Source organism: Vicugna pacos, chromosome 5 (assembly GCF_048564905.1).
Source record: "Vicugna pacos chromosome 5, VicPac4, whole genome shotgun sequence".
Classification (NCBI taxonomy): Eukaryota; Metazoa; Chordata; class Mammalia; order Artiodactyla; family Camelidae; genus Vicugna; species Vicugna pacos.
The window spans coordinates 63,331,640-63,348,688 of NC_132991.1; the positions used below are offsets into that span (position 1 = coordinate 63,331,640).

A 17,049-nucleotide genomic window follows, 5' to 3' on the forward strand; every position below is an offset into this window, starting at 1 on the left:
AGTGAAATAAGTCAGATGGAGAAAGACAAATACTATATAATTTCAATAATATGTGGAATCTAAAAACACAAAACAAATGAAAAAACAAAATAAAACAAAAGCTCATAGATGCAGAGAACAGATTAATGGTTACTAGAGGGGAAGTGGGTTGGGAGGCAGGCAAAATGAGTGAAGGAGGTCAACTGTACGGCGACGGATGGCAACTAGACTTGTGGTAAGTGATCACTTTGTCATGTATATAGATGTAGTAATGCTGTACACCTGAACCTTACATCATAATAATAAAAAGAGAGGCTATATGGTCAATCACTATTCTCGCTGTATTTGTGTAAATAATCAGGCCAAGTTTAATGAGATGAGACTTACTTTGCAAACAAACTAGTCTCACTGTGATTGTCTCTGATAGAAATAAAGGTGATTGTGGAGGAAAAGATTATGTTTCAGTAGGAAACGATAACACAGCCTTGTGGATAACAGATTCTGGTCCCGTACGTTATCTTTGAGGTTTTGTTATATAACTGTACACCAAACTGAATTCCACTTTCTTCTATTTTCCTCAAGTATCTCCTTATAATTCTCCAAACTAATGTTTCTAATTGTTTCCCACCCTTCTGATTTGGAATCACTAAGAACAAAGACTGCCTTTGAGCCTCCTTGACGGGACCACAGTAGGCCCTCCTCACTACCCAGATATCAGTCATACTTAATGGACTTGAACCTTGGGTCCACATCCCTCAATTAAAAAGGCTCTTCCAAGCTCTTGGAACTACACACCAGCTGGAGATCTAAAATGAAAATTGACTAAGGAGGTTCCCATCCAGAAGCATATGGTACCTTGTAGTGAACAGATCTCCCAAGCACACAGATCAAGATCTTTATCACCAGTGTGAAATGTTTATTCCTTCTGCCTTTTCACTAATTGCTTTTCTCTGTTAACGCACAGGAAGACAATGCTCCTTAACTCTGGCAACTGTTGATGAATGTATATAAGGCTACAACTGCATAACAAAAGACTCAAGATTTTCTTGTTAAGGTGGATTTAGATAATAGAACTGCTTTAGATTACTTATTGGCTGAACAAGGAGGACTCTGTGTCACAGCAAACGCCCCCTGCTGCGCCTGGATCAACACCTCTACTGTATCGTAGCAAATATAGAAAGTGAACAAACAAGCCACTTGGCTAAAACAGGTATATTCTTTGGTTTATTTGATTCTAACTGGTTTGGTTCACTGGGGCCCTGGCTAAGGAGTACACTTCAGTCTCTTGGTATTATTCTCCTAATAGTTAACATTACAGTCTCTCGTCAATTTTTCGCATGTGAGAGGATGACCAACAATTATGAAATTATTTTGAAAAGGAAGCCATTAGACTGAGGTGGCTCTAATGACATGGCAGCTTACATAAGCAAACCCAAATCTATGCCTGTAAACCCGTCAAATCAAAATGCTATGGACAAACAATTACAAGAAGCTAACTAGGTTTTAAGTTATAGCTAATCAGTGATTGTCTTTCTTTGCTTCTGCCTTTTCTCTGTAAAAGTCTTTCTCTGAGCTACTCTTGGTAGAGTGCTCCTAACTACTTCTGGTTTGGCACTGCCTGATTAAAATCAATTTTTGTTCAAATAAACTTTTAAAATTAAAAAAAAAAGTTTCCTAGATATAAACAAAAAATGCAAAGTACAGAAGTCTTTATGGTATGTCCTATTTGTGTGAAAAGGGAAACATGTAATACACACACACATACTTAGGTATATACATGTGCACAGGGTACCCTTGAAGGTTTCCTGGGAAATTTAAAAATTGTCACCTCTGAGAAAGGGGACTGGGAATCATGGGAAAGAGGGTGATACTTTAAAACATCATACACTTTTATACTATTTGAATTTTTACCATGTGCATTTTTCAACTAAAATAACTATATCAAACTAAAGGAATATGTACAAAAAGTGGTAAAAGGTGAAGAACTCACATTTTGCATCTACCATTTACAAGCTATGTGGTTTTGGACATGTCACTTAAATTTCAACAAATCTGTTTTGATATTGTAATTTGGACACAGAATATGACTCGCAATAAGATATAATAAAGCTAACACTGGTAGTTCATGGTTGATCTAGGAAGTCACAACATACAAAAACAATTTATCTTTTGTGAAATATAGTGAAAATGTAGATTCCTGAGGAAATCATGCTTTATAATTTGGTAGTATCCCGGGAGAGACATACTGCTCTTGTGCAAACTACACAGTGAACTGAAAGGGGTGCACGTAGAGCCCAGTCCTGTTTCCCCGTGGTGCATGGCTCTGTTTAGAGTCCTAGCCATTGCTACCAATCTGACCCAAGGGTGAAAACGGAATGATGTGCTTCTCTATTATTTAAATATGGGGATGAGTGGCAGCAGGACCAGGATCCTGGGTAGTCTTTCTCTACCTGCCGCCCCTGCCATGTGCTCATCCATGCTGAGCAGGAGCTCCCAGGCAGCTGGCTGGATGTCTCCATACATCTCCTCTGTCAGAATTGGTGCCGCCTTGATTAGCAGAGATAAGGGAGCAGGAGACAGGCTCATCACCTGGGAAAAGATGGAAATGATGTCTTAAAATCTTTGAAGACACTGATTGCTGTACTCTTGAAAATTAAGTGCCACCCCCTCCCTCTGCTTTCCTTAAATGACCTTAAAGTCCTTTCTAAAGTGGGAGCACATTTATTGGCATAACGTATAATAAGCCTTAAATCTTATTAGTTGATGCATAATTACCAAGAATTACACTAATTTTATAATGCTGTCACCATAAAAACTAATGTGCAACCATCTAGGGAATAAACTGTAGAATCAGTATAGTACCATGAGGGAAAAAGGACTCCAGCCAAAGTATCTTTGTGTTAAAAGTCCTGGTGGACTTTTTCATAGCACCTTATTTTCCTTCCTATGGGAGTTGATTTCCACTGGAAACTGTGAGCAGCCTCTAATTTATAAAGGAGTTCCATTCAGAAAGTTACTTTTCTAAACCAGTGAACTTGGATGGCTTTTTCCCTTCAAAACATTATACACTATGGTTACTGCCGCCCAGATTAGCCCACAAAGTCCTATTTAATCTATTATTTCAAATAATTTAGGTGATAAATGTAGGTTCTGGGCAAATTAAGTTTTAACCATCATTTAAAACACCTTCTACAAAAATATGAAACTTTTTTTTCTTTTCCCCTGGGGAAATGTATTATGGTTTAGAACTTAGGTTGTAATATAACAGTATAACAACATGTCAAGCCCTGGATAAGTAGGTAAGTGTACTGTCTTTTTTAATCCTTTGGGATAGGTCTAGTGTTATAATCCTCATTTTAGAGATTAGGCAACTAAAACTGAGAGAAATTAAGTAACTTGCCCACAGTCTCAGAACCAGAGCAGTAGACATGGGATTGGAACCCAGACTGTCTCATTCAGGACCTGTGAGCATCACTACCACACGCTGGTGGGAAGCTGGCATCCCTGGACTGTGTGCAGAGACTGGTTCTAGCCAAGCTCCCCGAGCCTTGTCTCTATGCAAGCTGGCTGTCCAGCAAGAAGGGATTTTTTCCTTGCACACTTGGTGGCACTCTTGCTCATCAATTAGAGGAGACTTTATGCCAATACTGGGGCAATTGGCATTTTATGCCCCAAACATTAGTAAACAGGCTATCTGGAGTCCCCTCCCTATTACTGCTCCATGAATGTTTCTGACCCACGTGTCAATACCTGTAGTCTGATGTATTTCAGCATTCCAGAGTCCTTTTTCCCTTCCAGGTTGGCATCTGAAACTCTCTTCTTCAGAGAAGGTGTCCTCAGGCATGATTTATCTGAGCACTGAGAAAAATATGAGATAGGTGATGAAGAGGGTTGTGCTCTCAAAAACCAACAAGTGTTGTTTCCCCTCCAAATTCTCCAAACAACCAACTTCTTCTAATGGAACAGATGATTTAACGCCTTCTTATGGGCCCACATTTTCTGAAAGTGATAAAAGCAGTTAATTTTGTAATGAAAAGGGAGCTTAGGAATATTTAGCAACAAATCCCTCTTTTGCCGCCAAGGAGACTAGGATCTAGACGAGGGTAGTAGCCTGCCCAAGGTTCAAAGCTGGTCATCAGCAGAATAAGGAAAGGACAGGATCCCCTGATTTCCATTTCAGGGCAAATTATATTCCATCAAGCTGTTAAAATCACAAATCTTTTAAAATGTTGTCAGTTAAAATCCACGCTCTCTCATAGTCCTTTCACAGGGTTGGATGTCATAAGTTGATCATTTGGAGGAAAGAAAATATTTCACACAGACATGTTAGGAAGTGAAAGATAAAAGACTCTTATCAAGGAAACATGAATTCAGAGCATCCATCATCCAGGTGGAGTGACTTCATTAAAAATCATACTTGGCAGCTCCTCTTTCAAACTGACCCCTCAGACCAGGGTCCAGAATAGGCCGGACTCATCTGCACACACACGGAGTAGACAGTATCCCCCCGACTCCCTAAATGCCAAGAAATGGAGTAGACAGAGCAGCTGGGAGAATGATCGCTCCCAATGGCGACAGGCCCTTGTTTATTTATCCTGAGTCCTGATTCCTCTTATTTTTGCACTTCAGGCTATTCAAAGAGGGAATCCATCCCTTTGCACAGTATAAATGCTCATTTGTTTTTCCAGCGCCATGTCAATGAAACACTTTCTCCCTCAATGCCAAGGGAAAAAACTAAGCTCCTTAAGAAATTTTGAACAGAGCTTTACAGTGTTATAGATGGAGATATTTCAAAAGAAAAAGCAAATCTAAAAGTACATGCATGTTCCAAGAAAGCCTTTCAAAACTCTGACAAAAAGGCCCAAGACAATGCATCTGTTATGTGACTGGGAGGGAATAAACTTTTAAATGAATCTACTTGGAAAGAAATGAATCAGAGCTCTTGCTGTGTTTTCTAAAGATAAAAAACGTGGAGGCACGTACTTGGGAACACACACCATTTGGGGAGAGAAATACTGCATTGCTTTTTTTTTTTTCCTTCTGTGACTGTAAAAGTAATATACAGCACAAATATTGTGCCTATTTTATATAATTTGAAAACTATTCTAAAATCATAAAATCATGGCAATCATTTTACATATAAATGTAGGGGTGTAGTTGACTTTTTTAAAAGCTAAGGTATTCACAAAGTGGAGTCTTTTTGCTTTTATTCTATTTATAAAAAATACATGTAAATTGTAGAATATCTGGAAAATACAGGAAAAACTATGAAGAAGAAAGCAAAAGCCCTATAATCTCCAAGTCAGTGATGGCCATTATTTGGTTCCTTTCAGCCTTTTGTCCCCTTCTGCATCTTAGCACAACTGTGACAATGCTATGAACGTGGCACACAATCTTAAACATTTCATTTCACTATGCTTTTATGATGAATACTTCCCCAGGTCATTACAGTAATTTTATTACTTCTTTTTTAATTGAAGTATAGTCAGTTTACAATATTGTGTCAGTTGCTGGTGTACAGCACAATGCTTCAGTCATACATGAATATATATATATATATTCATTTTCATATTCTTTTTCACCGTAAGCTACTATAAGATATTGAATATAGTTCCCTGTGCTGTACAGTCATTATAGTTATTTTAAAATATGATTTTTTAAAGTTTAAAATATTTTATCCCTTTCTCCTTTGGCTAAAGATTTTGTCTTTTCAGGGTTACTTTTGAACAATGCTTTTGATTAATTTATAGGAATTTTAACAAGGTAGATACAGGAAAATACTCAGAAGAACAAGGACACACATTTATGTGTTTCTTATACTCTGGGAAATGTAGGGTTTTGTTTAATCCTGTTTTCTGGGGACAGAAGGTATAAGTCAAGCTTCTCAGATATCAAACATTTAATATCCTGGCATACTTCCTTAAGAAGCATGATGTGTTCTGCTGGCCTCAAGATAATTAGGATGTTTGTTTTAGTGGCAAGGGAGGGGAATTGGAAAGGCTTTTATATTAGGGTGATGGGCTAGTAACTCTTCTAGAGTGACTTGTTCAGGCTTGAAAAGTAGATATTAAAGATGGGTGCATATGTGATGGGCACTTGGATACACTATGTGAAGGTCCTAAAGTCCTCCACTGGTGTGACCCCCAATTCAGGCTAACAAAGATATCAGTTGCTTTTTGCTTTGGTAACTTGGTGTAAAACTTGGCTAGAAGAGAGTAAGAAATGGATGGAGTAGGAGGCTAGTTCTGAAGGCATCTATTGGTTATTAGTCATTCTTGAAGAGTTGGAAATTTCAGTGGACTGCAAGAGGTACATGGTGGTTGGAAATACACATCAAACAGGGACCTATAAAGAAAACCAAGACTAGTAACCCAAGACTAAAGGACAGAATGTATCACTAATAAAGGATGTCATTCACTGTTGAACTGATTTACCATAGGGAGGCAGTTCTAAAGTCCCAAGAGCTGGCAGGGATACTGGGGCATACTTGCTATGGGTGGTAGAACTTGGACTACTGTCATTTTCTTCTACATACATATCTTAGACATATTCCCTATAATTGTCTCCCTATCTTCTCTCCTCATTCTGATACTACTGATTAAATTTACAGTATAAAACCAGCCTACTGCCTGCCAGTGAATTATCACTTGTGGTGTTTGGATCAAAAAGAGGAAGAACTGGTCCCATCAAATTCCTCTCCGAGAGAATTAAGGGACCGAGTCTGATACATTTGGTGATGGTTGCTGGGGCTGAGAAATAATGATGCAACCGGTAGATTTTCAGCCTAAGTACAAGACGAATAAAGCAGGAGTTACTGGTCATAAGTAAGCAGACAGAGATGAAGCAGAAAGCAGCAGAGATGAGGGACGATGTTCATCCGGAGATGAACAGCAGCTTTGGGTCTCATTCCTTTGAGGCTTGACCGTGTTTTCCAACTGTCCCTAGTTTCCTGAGATTCTATTATATCCTTTGAAGAAATTCTCTGATTATTTGAACAAGTTTCAACAGGCTTCTATTCCTTACAACAAAAGATTATTGACTAGAGAGGCATAATATTAACTTAATTACTTTGAGTAAAAATTGTATTTATTCCTTCAATAATTCAAGTATGTTTATTAAGAATTAACCACATGCAGGAACTGGGCCAACTTCTGAGGATACGCTGAGGAGCAAACTCCTTCATGATACTTGCCCTCTTACACAGGGTATCTTACCAGGAGAGACAGCTAACAAACAAGCACACTAACGCAATGTCAAGATAAGCAGAAAAGGAGAGAATGTCATGAATGATGTTGCACTGTGGAAATAAGGAGGTATTTAAAACTTGGGAAAATCGGAGTCAGCCTTTGGGCTCTTTGGGAAAGCGACCGTCTCATGTTTCTGGGAGGAAACATCATGCCAACAGAAGTACAGTATTTCTCCAAAGTTAACCCAGACCTTTTGTGTCTCATATAACTTTGACACATGGGGAATGTATATTATGGTGAGGAGTCATTCTGGCCTATGAAATCAAGACCCAGGGCCTGGTCTTGCCATCACAACTATGTTTTCCATAGCTTTAGAAAAATATTAGTCCTGCAGGAAATCAGCTGACCACTTGCCATTTGAATTGGCTTCACAAAATTTACGGACCCTATGCCCTTGCTTGTTTGGACACATATAACCTTATATCTACCTCTCCTTTTCAACCAGAAGGAAAAAAAAAGTTTTATCTACTCCTTTTTTCATCAGCAGGCACTAACTGAACATTTAATCCATTTAGAGCATGGCATTAGACAAGGTACAGATACATAGGAAAAAGCAAAGAATTCTTTGGTGAATTCACCTTTGGTGAAGGTGAGGTATATGCATATATACATACATAAATACGTGCATATATATGAATAAAAATATATATAATGATAATTATATAATGATAGTTTATAAAAATCTCTCAAGTTTGGAAGTGCATTCAAATAGACTAACAGAATGTACCGTAAGTCTCTGAGCAGGGCAATGTAGATTAGCAGATTGATCAGTTAAATGGGTTACAAAATGTACTAGCTGCTCCAAACATATTCTGCCATAAAAAACAATTAAAAAGGAAATAGGAATGAAATATCAATTGCTCATAAGTCTCCATTTTAATCAGAATCACTGCTTTCATTTTTGATTTATTGCCTACTCTGTTTTCATTTTGGCTCTGGAAACGTGGGCATTGTTCATTTATGTGACAGATTCAGAACAGGCAAATGGAAACATCATGAGACAATAAATATTAAAAAAAAGAAAAAGCTTGAACGAGAGGCTGGCATTCTGGAAATAAACTGCATATCACAGAAGACTCAATATATCTTTTCAGCTCTGCATCTGCATGACTAATTGAAATGCGTGAAGGTTGGGGGAACAGACTCTTGTTTTATTTTCTCTTTCAGAAATGTATGCAATACCTAAGGCTGGTAACCTTTTCTCCTGCTTCAGGCCAGTGTCCTGGCTGGGCCAGAGGTGGAGGGCACTCATGGAACATCCTAGAACTTTGCAGCCCACTCATCCATTCAATAGTATTGGCCCTCTGCTACAGTGAGGTACTCTGTTAGGTACCACCAGGATATATGTGTGTAAGACTGCCTCGGTTCTCAAGAAGTTTGATAATTAAGTGTCAGAGGAGAAATAGGGAGTTAAGTGGCCCCATTTTGCAGGCAGAGTGACCTTGAAACCTCTCACTACTCACAGGATCAAGACTAAAATCCTTCCCATGGCCCTAGGGGCTCACCCTGGTCTGCCCTCTATCTGCCCACAAAGCCTCGTGCTGACGCACCAGTCCTCTGTATTCCCACCATCATCCTCTGAACTCACGTCTTCTTTCTGGTAGGAGAATTCTGTATTCAGCTAACATCGATGTATCCTTTAGTCAAAGCTCGTCTGTCACTTTACTGGAGAGGCTGTCTTATTTCCCCCAATACGTTCAAAGTCTTGTTCAAAAGCTCTCTCAGCACAGGGGGTTTCTCTTTCACTGTGCTTACTGTTGTTGCAATTTTACGTCAGTTTGGAACGTTTCTTTGATTAATGTCCGTCTCTTCAACTAGACTGTGTGCATCATGCTAGGGCAGGGGCCATGTCTCTTTTGCTATTATTATACCCAGCACATGGTGTAGACTCAGCTTGGTCCATAAGATCTTTAAAAATTTGTTGAATAGACACATGGATGGATGGACAAATTAACGAATGAATCACTGAATGAAGAGTGAGAAAAGCAGAAGTAAAACACCACTGCAGTTTAGAGGAAGAAGGAACAGAAAATAACTAATCATCCACCTGCAGTCTGTCCTGTGATGAATGCTAGGGAGATCAGAAAAGGTTTCAGTGAGGAGGTGGCATCTGAGTTGGATCTTGAAGGCTGTTTGGGTTTGGCCACATATGGATTACAGGTGAAGGTGCAGCTGGTGCAAAGTCGTGGAAGTAAGAAATCTCAGAGGTGTATGGTGAACAATGAACATTAATTTAGGCTGGTGTATTTTTATAACTTTCAACATCTATGGTTTTCTTCTAAAGCTAAGGGAGTTTTTATGTGAAGTAGTACTTGCCTAAAAGAAAACAGATTTCCTTTGAATGTAGTGTCATTTATGGTTGAGATACATATGTATGTAAACATGTATGTACATACATACATACACATGTACTCATCTCAACCATAAATGACACCTCTGTACATGTATACATGCATATATACATACATACTTTTCTTTTTATGTCATTATTTAGCAGTTCAAGTAGTTTCTCCACTTGATTTCCTCTCAGAATTTGTGTAATTTGAATACCATGAAATGCAATAAAGTCTAGTTGAAAAAATGAATACTCCATGTTCCTAAATGAAAGTCTAACTGAATGCATTATAGATGTGAACTGTGGACAACTCCACCTTTCTGAACCTCAACATTTTCATCTGTAAAATGAGAACAGTATCTCCTGCACAAGATGTGCAAGAATCAAAAAGTGCTTTGTTAATGATGTATACCTGCCTTAAACTCTCATACATATGCTTAAAAAAAACCCCAAAACTAAAAGATCATATCCCAGAAGGCAAATTAGCATACTTACAAGATGCACAAGATATATATATATATATATTTGGAGCTCTTAATATTAGCCAGAATTTCTTCCATGTACCTGTATTGCTTTCATAATTTAAAAAAAAAGTCATTAAAAAATCCCTTTTTTGGCTGTTAAAGCATCACAAATTGCCATACAACTCAACTGTGCCTTTTTTGTTACGGCTCGTATTCTCCAGTTTGATTTGTATTTTATTGCCATCCTCCTACCCCGCCAAACCTGGCTCACAAACTCCTTAGCAGAAAGATCCTCTACTCCTACTTATTTATTTTTTATTTCTCCAAAGAATATCTGGTCTCATATTGTGCCAACAGCAGGTGCCCAATGAATGCTCATCGAAATGAATAGGTATTATATAAAAATCTCTTTGCAAAACCACTTGTGGGAAGCAGCTGCAGGGGCAGCCAGCAGCACGCAGAGGAGCATCTTGGCGATCACGCCTGTTCAGGGGCAGGTGGGTCACTCAGGGCTTCCCTGGCAGCAGCAAGGCAGCCCTGGTTACTGTCTCCATCTCCTGCCAGCTCAGCTGGTCAGTTGTCAGGAAAGCGCAGCTGAATGCTTAGAAAATGTAATCGTTTCTTAAAGAAGTTTCCTTTAGTCTGATTTGAACTAGGTTACTCTATTGTTTATCTCTGACCAACTGGGCCATCTATTACTTATTTCTTAATACGTAACTTTATGGATTTCTTATTAGTGCTGTAACAAATTCCCATAACTTTCTTGTTGAAAAACAACACGAATTTATTACCTTCCAGTTCTGGTGGTCAGACGTCTAAAGTGGATTGGCAGGGCTGTGTTCCTTTTGGAGGCTCTAAGGATCCATTGACTTCCTGGTCCTTTTTGGCTTCTCCAGGCTGCCTTTGCTCATTGCCCTGTATCACTCTGACCTCTGCTTCTGTTGTCACATCTCCTCTGCCTCTGACTACAGTGGGACCATCTGGATAATCCAGGATAATCTCCCCATTATAAGAGTCTTAATTTATTCTCACAGGCAAAATCCCTTTTGCCACGTGAGGTAACATATTCACAGGTTGCAGGGATTAGAATTTGGACACTTTTGGGGGACACTGTTCTGCACACCAGAACAACCTACTTATCACCATCGCCCCTATGAGTTCATATTTATTCACAGAAAAAAGACAAAACCTGGGAAAAGAGTCCATGTTTGCTCATGAACAGGAAGACAAAGCACTTGTCTTTCTTCCACTAATCTTCCATCTTGGCTCAAAATCACACAGATCTGTAGCCTGGTTTATACAACTGCAGTGGGCTGAAATTTGCATTTCCAGAGAAAAGACTGTTAGGACATCATTCTCCCTATCATCGGTACGTTATCACGGGATCATTCACTCACCTCTTTCTGTTTCTTGCCCCGGAGAACCACAGTGCTGACGCTGCTGCTCTCGCGGAGGGAGTCCACGGTGTCTCCGTAGAGTAGCTTGATGGCCCTGACCAGCCGGGCACAGGAGCGGCTGTGGTGCAGGTAGCAGTGAGGGTGGCAGTAGTCAACATGGGTGCAGATGAAGCTTTGCTGATTGCACAGCAAGATCATGACCTGGAACACAGATATCACTGAGACTCAACCAGGCAACCAGGGTACAGACAAACTGTGAACAACTATGTGGGGTGGAAGATGAAAAGTCAAAATGTCAACTTCCCTTAATGGGTCTTAAAACCACAACAATTCCCATAAGAGAACAAAGAGTTACAAGCCTTTATGTACTTGGCTTCTTTTGTTCCCTGGATTTATACATGCTAGAAAGTCCTTTTTGAAACAATAAAGGGCTAAGTGATCTTCAAAAACATAAAACAATTATTGGGGAATGTATGATTTCCAAAGTATTTCCAAATAAAGATTCTGAACTTAAAATATATTATTTACTCAGCTCTTACGTTGTGAAAGGAGCCAGAGAGAAAAGCAGAAACTGATGAGAAGTTCTGTCCCAAAGGATTGGTTGGCCTTTCACAGCTGTTGGATGTATTTAACTCCAGCCCACCTACACGGACCTGGAGAACATTTCTGCATCTCGCACACATCTGACCTATAATCTTCAAATGGGCCTTGAGCCCCCACTGTAGAACTTCATTTCCTCTTTCTACAAACTAAGTTTTTTTTCCAGCTTTTGGGCTATTCCAGCTCTTCACTTGTGGCTTGAACTGGCTCAAGTCCCCCTAGACTCCCCAAGTAGGATTCCAGAAAAGAACTCGGCTGATTTAAAGGATATGGTTATGTTTAAAAAAGGAATGAAGGCCCTTGAGTTTGTAACTTCCAAAGTTGCCTTCCTAAAAAGGCAGTAGTATTCCTAGAGCTGCAGGTTTAGTCAAATCTGTACAGATTAACCTTCTGAATGATACCATCCTTCAGGAAACTAGTTCCCACCCCAGCACCTAACCTGTGAGAGACCATGTGCCACACCCGATGGAGAACATAAAGTAAGTCTGCGTGGACAAGGCCAATCAAACTTGCTAGGCAGGGCTGCCACACGTTTCCTCAGGAATGAGAGGCCCTGCTTCCTCTGACACAAAGGTAAACAACAATAACAATCAACTCCATAACCCTGTCAGACTCAGCTAACAGTACCTCATACTCTTCAAAGCTTTCAAAAAAAATATAGATGTTGTCAGAGCAGAATATCCAGATCTCTCAAGACTCATCAAAGAGCCCTGATATTCCTATTTATACTGGTAAGAGGTAGGGCACAAATAAGAACTATAAGGTTTCCCTTGTTATTCTCAACTCTGACTGTTCAAGAGAAACACCAAGAAAGCTTAACAAAAACAAAGAGATACAAAAATGAATATATTGCTGGCCTTCAGCTCAGGAGATTCTCATTTAGCACATCTTGGTAGCTATATTTCTAGGATGTCCCCAGTGACCACACATTCTGGTATTTATACCTCTGCGAAACCTCTTCCTGTTGAGTATGGGCTGGCCTAGTGACTTGCTTCCAACCAACAGAATGCAGCAGAGGTGATGAGATGTCATTTCCATGATCAGGTTGCAGAATATGGTGACTTCTCTTGCTAGATTCTTTCCCTTACTGGCTTTGATGAAGCAAGCTGTCATGTTGGAAAGGTCCACATGGCAAGGAAATGAGGGTGGCCTCTGGCCAACAGCCAGCTAGGAACAGAGGCCCTCAGTCCAACAGTCCTTGAGGAACTGAAATTCTACCAACAAGCACATGACCTTAGAAGAAAATCCTTTCCTAGTCAAGTCTTCAGATAAGACCCCACCTCTGGTCAATACCTTGATTGCAGCCTTGTGAGAAATCCTGAAGCAGAGGACCTAGCAAAACTGTGCCAAGATTCCTGACCCACAGAAAGTATAAGATAATAAACATGGGCTGTTTTAATACACATACATATATATTACCATATATTAATATATACTTTGAATATATTTAAAGATATTTAATTATGCATTCAAATATATTGATATTACACTTACATTCAAATATAAGTATATTTGAATGCATAAGATAGCATTCAACACAGTGAGGTGGTCAGGACCTACAAGATGAGATGTGGACAGAGGGCATCCACTGAGGTGGGTGAGCACAATGTGAGCGCACACCATACTCCTCTTGAGGCATTTGCTACTTCTCAGGCATAGATGGCCAAGGAGCCAGGCAGAGCTCTAGGCAATTTCATGGGGGCTGGAAGACAAAACTAGAGTTCAGATTTGCCCAAGGAAGGAGGAATTGAGTGGATAAGATCCTGTCAAGAAGAGAGGTTCAGAGAAGTGAGACTGACACTGTGACTGTTTTCCTTTCTAAGCCTTTGCTGGTTGAGTAGCTAAGAATTCAGGCAGAAACCAGCTGAGAAGCAGAGCGGAGATTTTGGAAATTTCACTGTGATGGGGAAACAGAATTGGGATTTCTGACCCATCAAGACAGAGAGGCTCTCAGACGTACCCCAGATGCTCACTGGGTACTTTGGAAGCCTTTGTACTAGGGTGTGTGTGTGTGTGCGTGTGCGTGTGTGCACGTGTGTGTGTGTGTCAGGGAGACGGGGTGGGGGAATAGAAACACTGCAGGTCAAATCAGCTTAGGACCAATGCAATCTTCTTTGCTGTCTGCTGAAGTATATGGTGGATCCTCTCTGGAAGGAGATAAAACCATCCAGAGCTGCTATAATTCTATAATTTTAAAAGTTAATAATCTTCGTTTTAAATTCACAGCAAAATTAAGTAGAAAGTACAGAGTTCCCATATTCCTCCTGCCCCAATACATGCGTAGCCTCTTTCATTATCAACATCCCCCACAAGACTGGCACATTTGTTAACACTTGATGACTCTATGTTGACACATTATCACTCAGTCTATAGTTTACATTAGGGTTCACTCTTGGTGTGATGCATCCTATGGGTTTTTTGATGACATGTACCCAACATTGTGCTTCTGTAAGTTTTCATCCACCATGTCTAGGAGTCAATGAAATAATCAGACAAATTAAGGAGCAGGAGGACCAAGAGAATACAATAGATTCATAGACTGAAGTTATCAGTCATGAACTTTAAAATATCTATGATCAATTATGATCAAAATGGAAATCAAAAAATATTTTAACTGAAAGATAATGAACATACAATGTGTCAAACCTTGTGTGATACAGCTAAAGCGATTTCTAGAGATTTATAGCTTTAAATGAATGTTAGCCAAGCAGTTGGAAATCAATTATCTAAGTATCTATTATCAAGAATTATGAAAGAAAACAAATTAAAGTCAAATAAAGTAATAAAGATCACAGCAGAAATTAATGAAACCAAACATTCCCAAAACAACAAAAAAGAATCTTGTACTTTGCTTAATAAAAATCGACCCATTTCTAGCAACACTGATCAAAAAAAGAGAAGTAACTCACCAATATCAGAAATGATACAGGCACATCACTGCAGATCCCACAGAATTTAAAATGATCTAAAGAAAATATTATAAACACCTATTTTGCCAATAAATGTGAATAACTGAATTAAATTAACGAACTCCTAGAAAAGAAATCAATTTACCCACACTGTTCCCAGATGAAACAGAAAAACTGAATGGTCTTAATTATATTACAGAAATTAAATCTGTAATTAAAAACCTTCCTACAAAGAAATTTTTAGATCTAGAAAGTTCCAATGATTTCTTCTAAATATTTAAAAAAGAAATAAAACTGATCTTCACAAACACTTCCAGAGTATTAACACTACATAGAAAACTAAAAAGCATTACTGAAGAAATTTTGAGATCTTAAATAAATGGTAGGACATAAATTAATGGAAGGATTGACCATTTTATTCATATACAATAAAGATTTCAATTCCTCTATTTTAAATGATCTTTATATTCAATATAAGGCTGCTGTGGAAGCTTTTTTTTAATGGAAATTAACAAGGCGATACTAATAGAAGCAAACATAGCCAAGGATAGACTAGGCCATCCTGAGGAAGAACAAAGCTGGAGGATTTACACTTGTGAAAACAAAAAGAAACCAGACACTACAGAGTACTTAGCATATGACACAAATACGCTTTTCAAAAATAGACAAAACCAATCTTTGGTGTTAGCATGGTGGTTAGGAGAAGTTAGTGGCTGGTGGAGGGCCCAGGTAAAGCTTCTAAGGTGTTGATAATGTTCGTCGTGACCTGGTGGTGGTTATACAGATGTGTTTACTTTGTGAAAATTTATTGTGCAGTACACACAGGTTGTGTATACTTTTCAACATGTTAAGATGAACTTCACCAAAAAGTTTACTTTAAAAACAGCTGCCTCAGAGATTCTCAAAATCAGCCAGTTCCGAGGGCTTAGCACTGAAAGTCTGAGCATTATACCCAAGCCAGCCCTAATCTGACCCTACCAAGAAGTCAGATTAAAATCAGAGGAGATGAAGATAGTCCATATCTAAGATCCATAATAGTGCTGGCAGTGCCCTGCTAACTGTGGCTCTCACGTCATGCTTCCTTACCTTTCTTTTCCTTTCTTCATGCCCACTCAAACCCTGAACTCTAATCTGTGCCTGAGGTACCCCTGGGATCCCTTCTTCCCTGGACCTTCTGGAGAGCCTATTGATCTGTGACCTTCATCACTTTAGAATCTCCAAGTCCTGGTTTACAATTTGGTCGAATACAGACTCAAGACAGACACCATGACCTTGCTCTCAGCATTTGTGGTGACCTGTATAAAATTGATTGTGAATGCCTTGCCTATGTCACTCAGGCTATCTTGATCACCAACCTGGTCTGGTCCCTCAGGGTTTTCCCTGACTTATACTGACCCACAAGCCAACCATAACAAAGGACCTTTGGTCTTAGATAAGCTTACAATGAATTCAATCCAGAAAATTATCAATCTTAGAGAGTACCCAGAGGTTCTGCTGAAATATAAGCTTATGGTTCTTCTTAGAGGTGGAAATGGATCGATGGTTTCAGTATAGTCTCCTGCCCTCCCTCCACAGATCTTCCCCAAAGCCAAAAGAAATTGATCTCAGGGCTCTTTCTGAGATCCTACTTACGTGAAGCCAGGACATGTTCCTGTGGTAGTTTTCCTCCGTGCCCACAGTGCTCATTCCCTCTGGCTCAATACTGGGCTCACTTGCACTCCAAGGACTCCCTTCTTCAAAAGAAAAATACCAAGAAAAGTTGTATGGTCCTGTCTCCCTGGAGAACATGCTGCTATGGTATAGCTGTCCATGCTTTTGAATCCTAGGGCAGACTACCATGGCCCAGAGGGTTATGGGCAGAGCATCGACTTGAGTGGAGAAGTATGACTAGGAGCGGTTCCCTTCATCACCAGCCAAACTGGTGATTACAAAGACATTTATGACCTCTGTTATGGTGGCTTCCATTTTGAGACATGGGAGCAGGGGGAAAAACAGAGTCAAGTCCCTGAATTGCTGAGATGAGCAAGTTACTGGCTGAGTGTGCCCAAATTTATTGAGTGTGCCCAAGTCCATTCCAGACTGCCCAGACCTTGCAGGTGTACTTAAGTAGGGACACCA

General features: G+C 39.5%; 1 protein-coding gene across 12 annotated transcripts in view; it reads right to left on the bottom strand.

The window, feature by feature from the left end:
• UNC80 (unc-80 homolog, NALCN channel complex subunit) overlaps positions 1-17,049 on the bottom strand; it is a 190,352-nt gene that overhangs the window by 74,273 nt on the left and 99,030 nt on the right. For all 12 annotated transcript variants that reach the window (XM_072961364.1, XM_072961363.1, XM_072961360.1 and 9 more), the window contains 4 exons: positions 16,564-16,664; positions 11,423-11,623; positions 3,730-3,837; positions 2,430-2,568 (listed from right to left, as the gene is read on the bottom strand). In XM_072961364.1, coding sequence (XP_072817465.1) covers positions 2,430-2,568; positions 3,730-3,837; positions 11,423-11,623; positions 16,564-16,664 — 549 coding nt within the window. The remainder of the gene's footprint in view (positions 1-2,429; positions 2,569-3,729; positions 3,838-11,422; positions 11,624-16,563; positions 16,665-17,049) is intronic.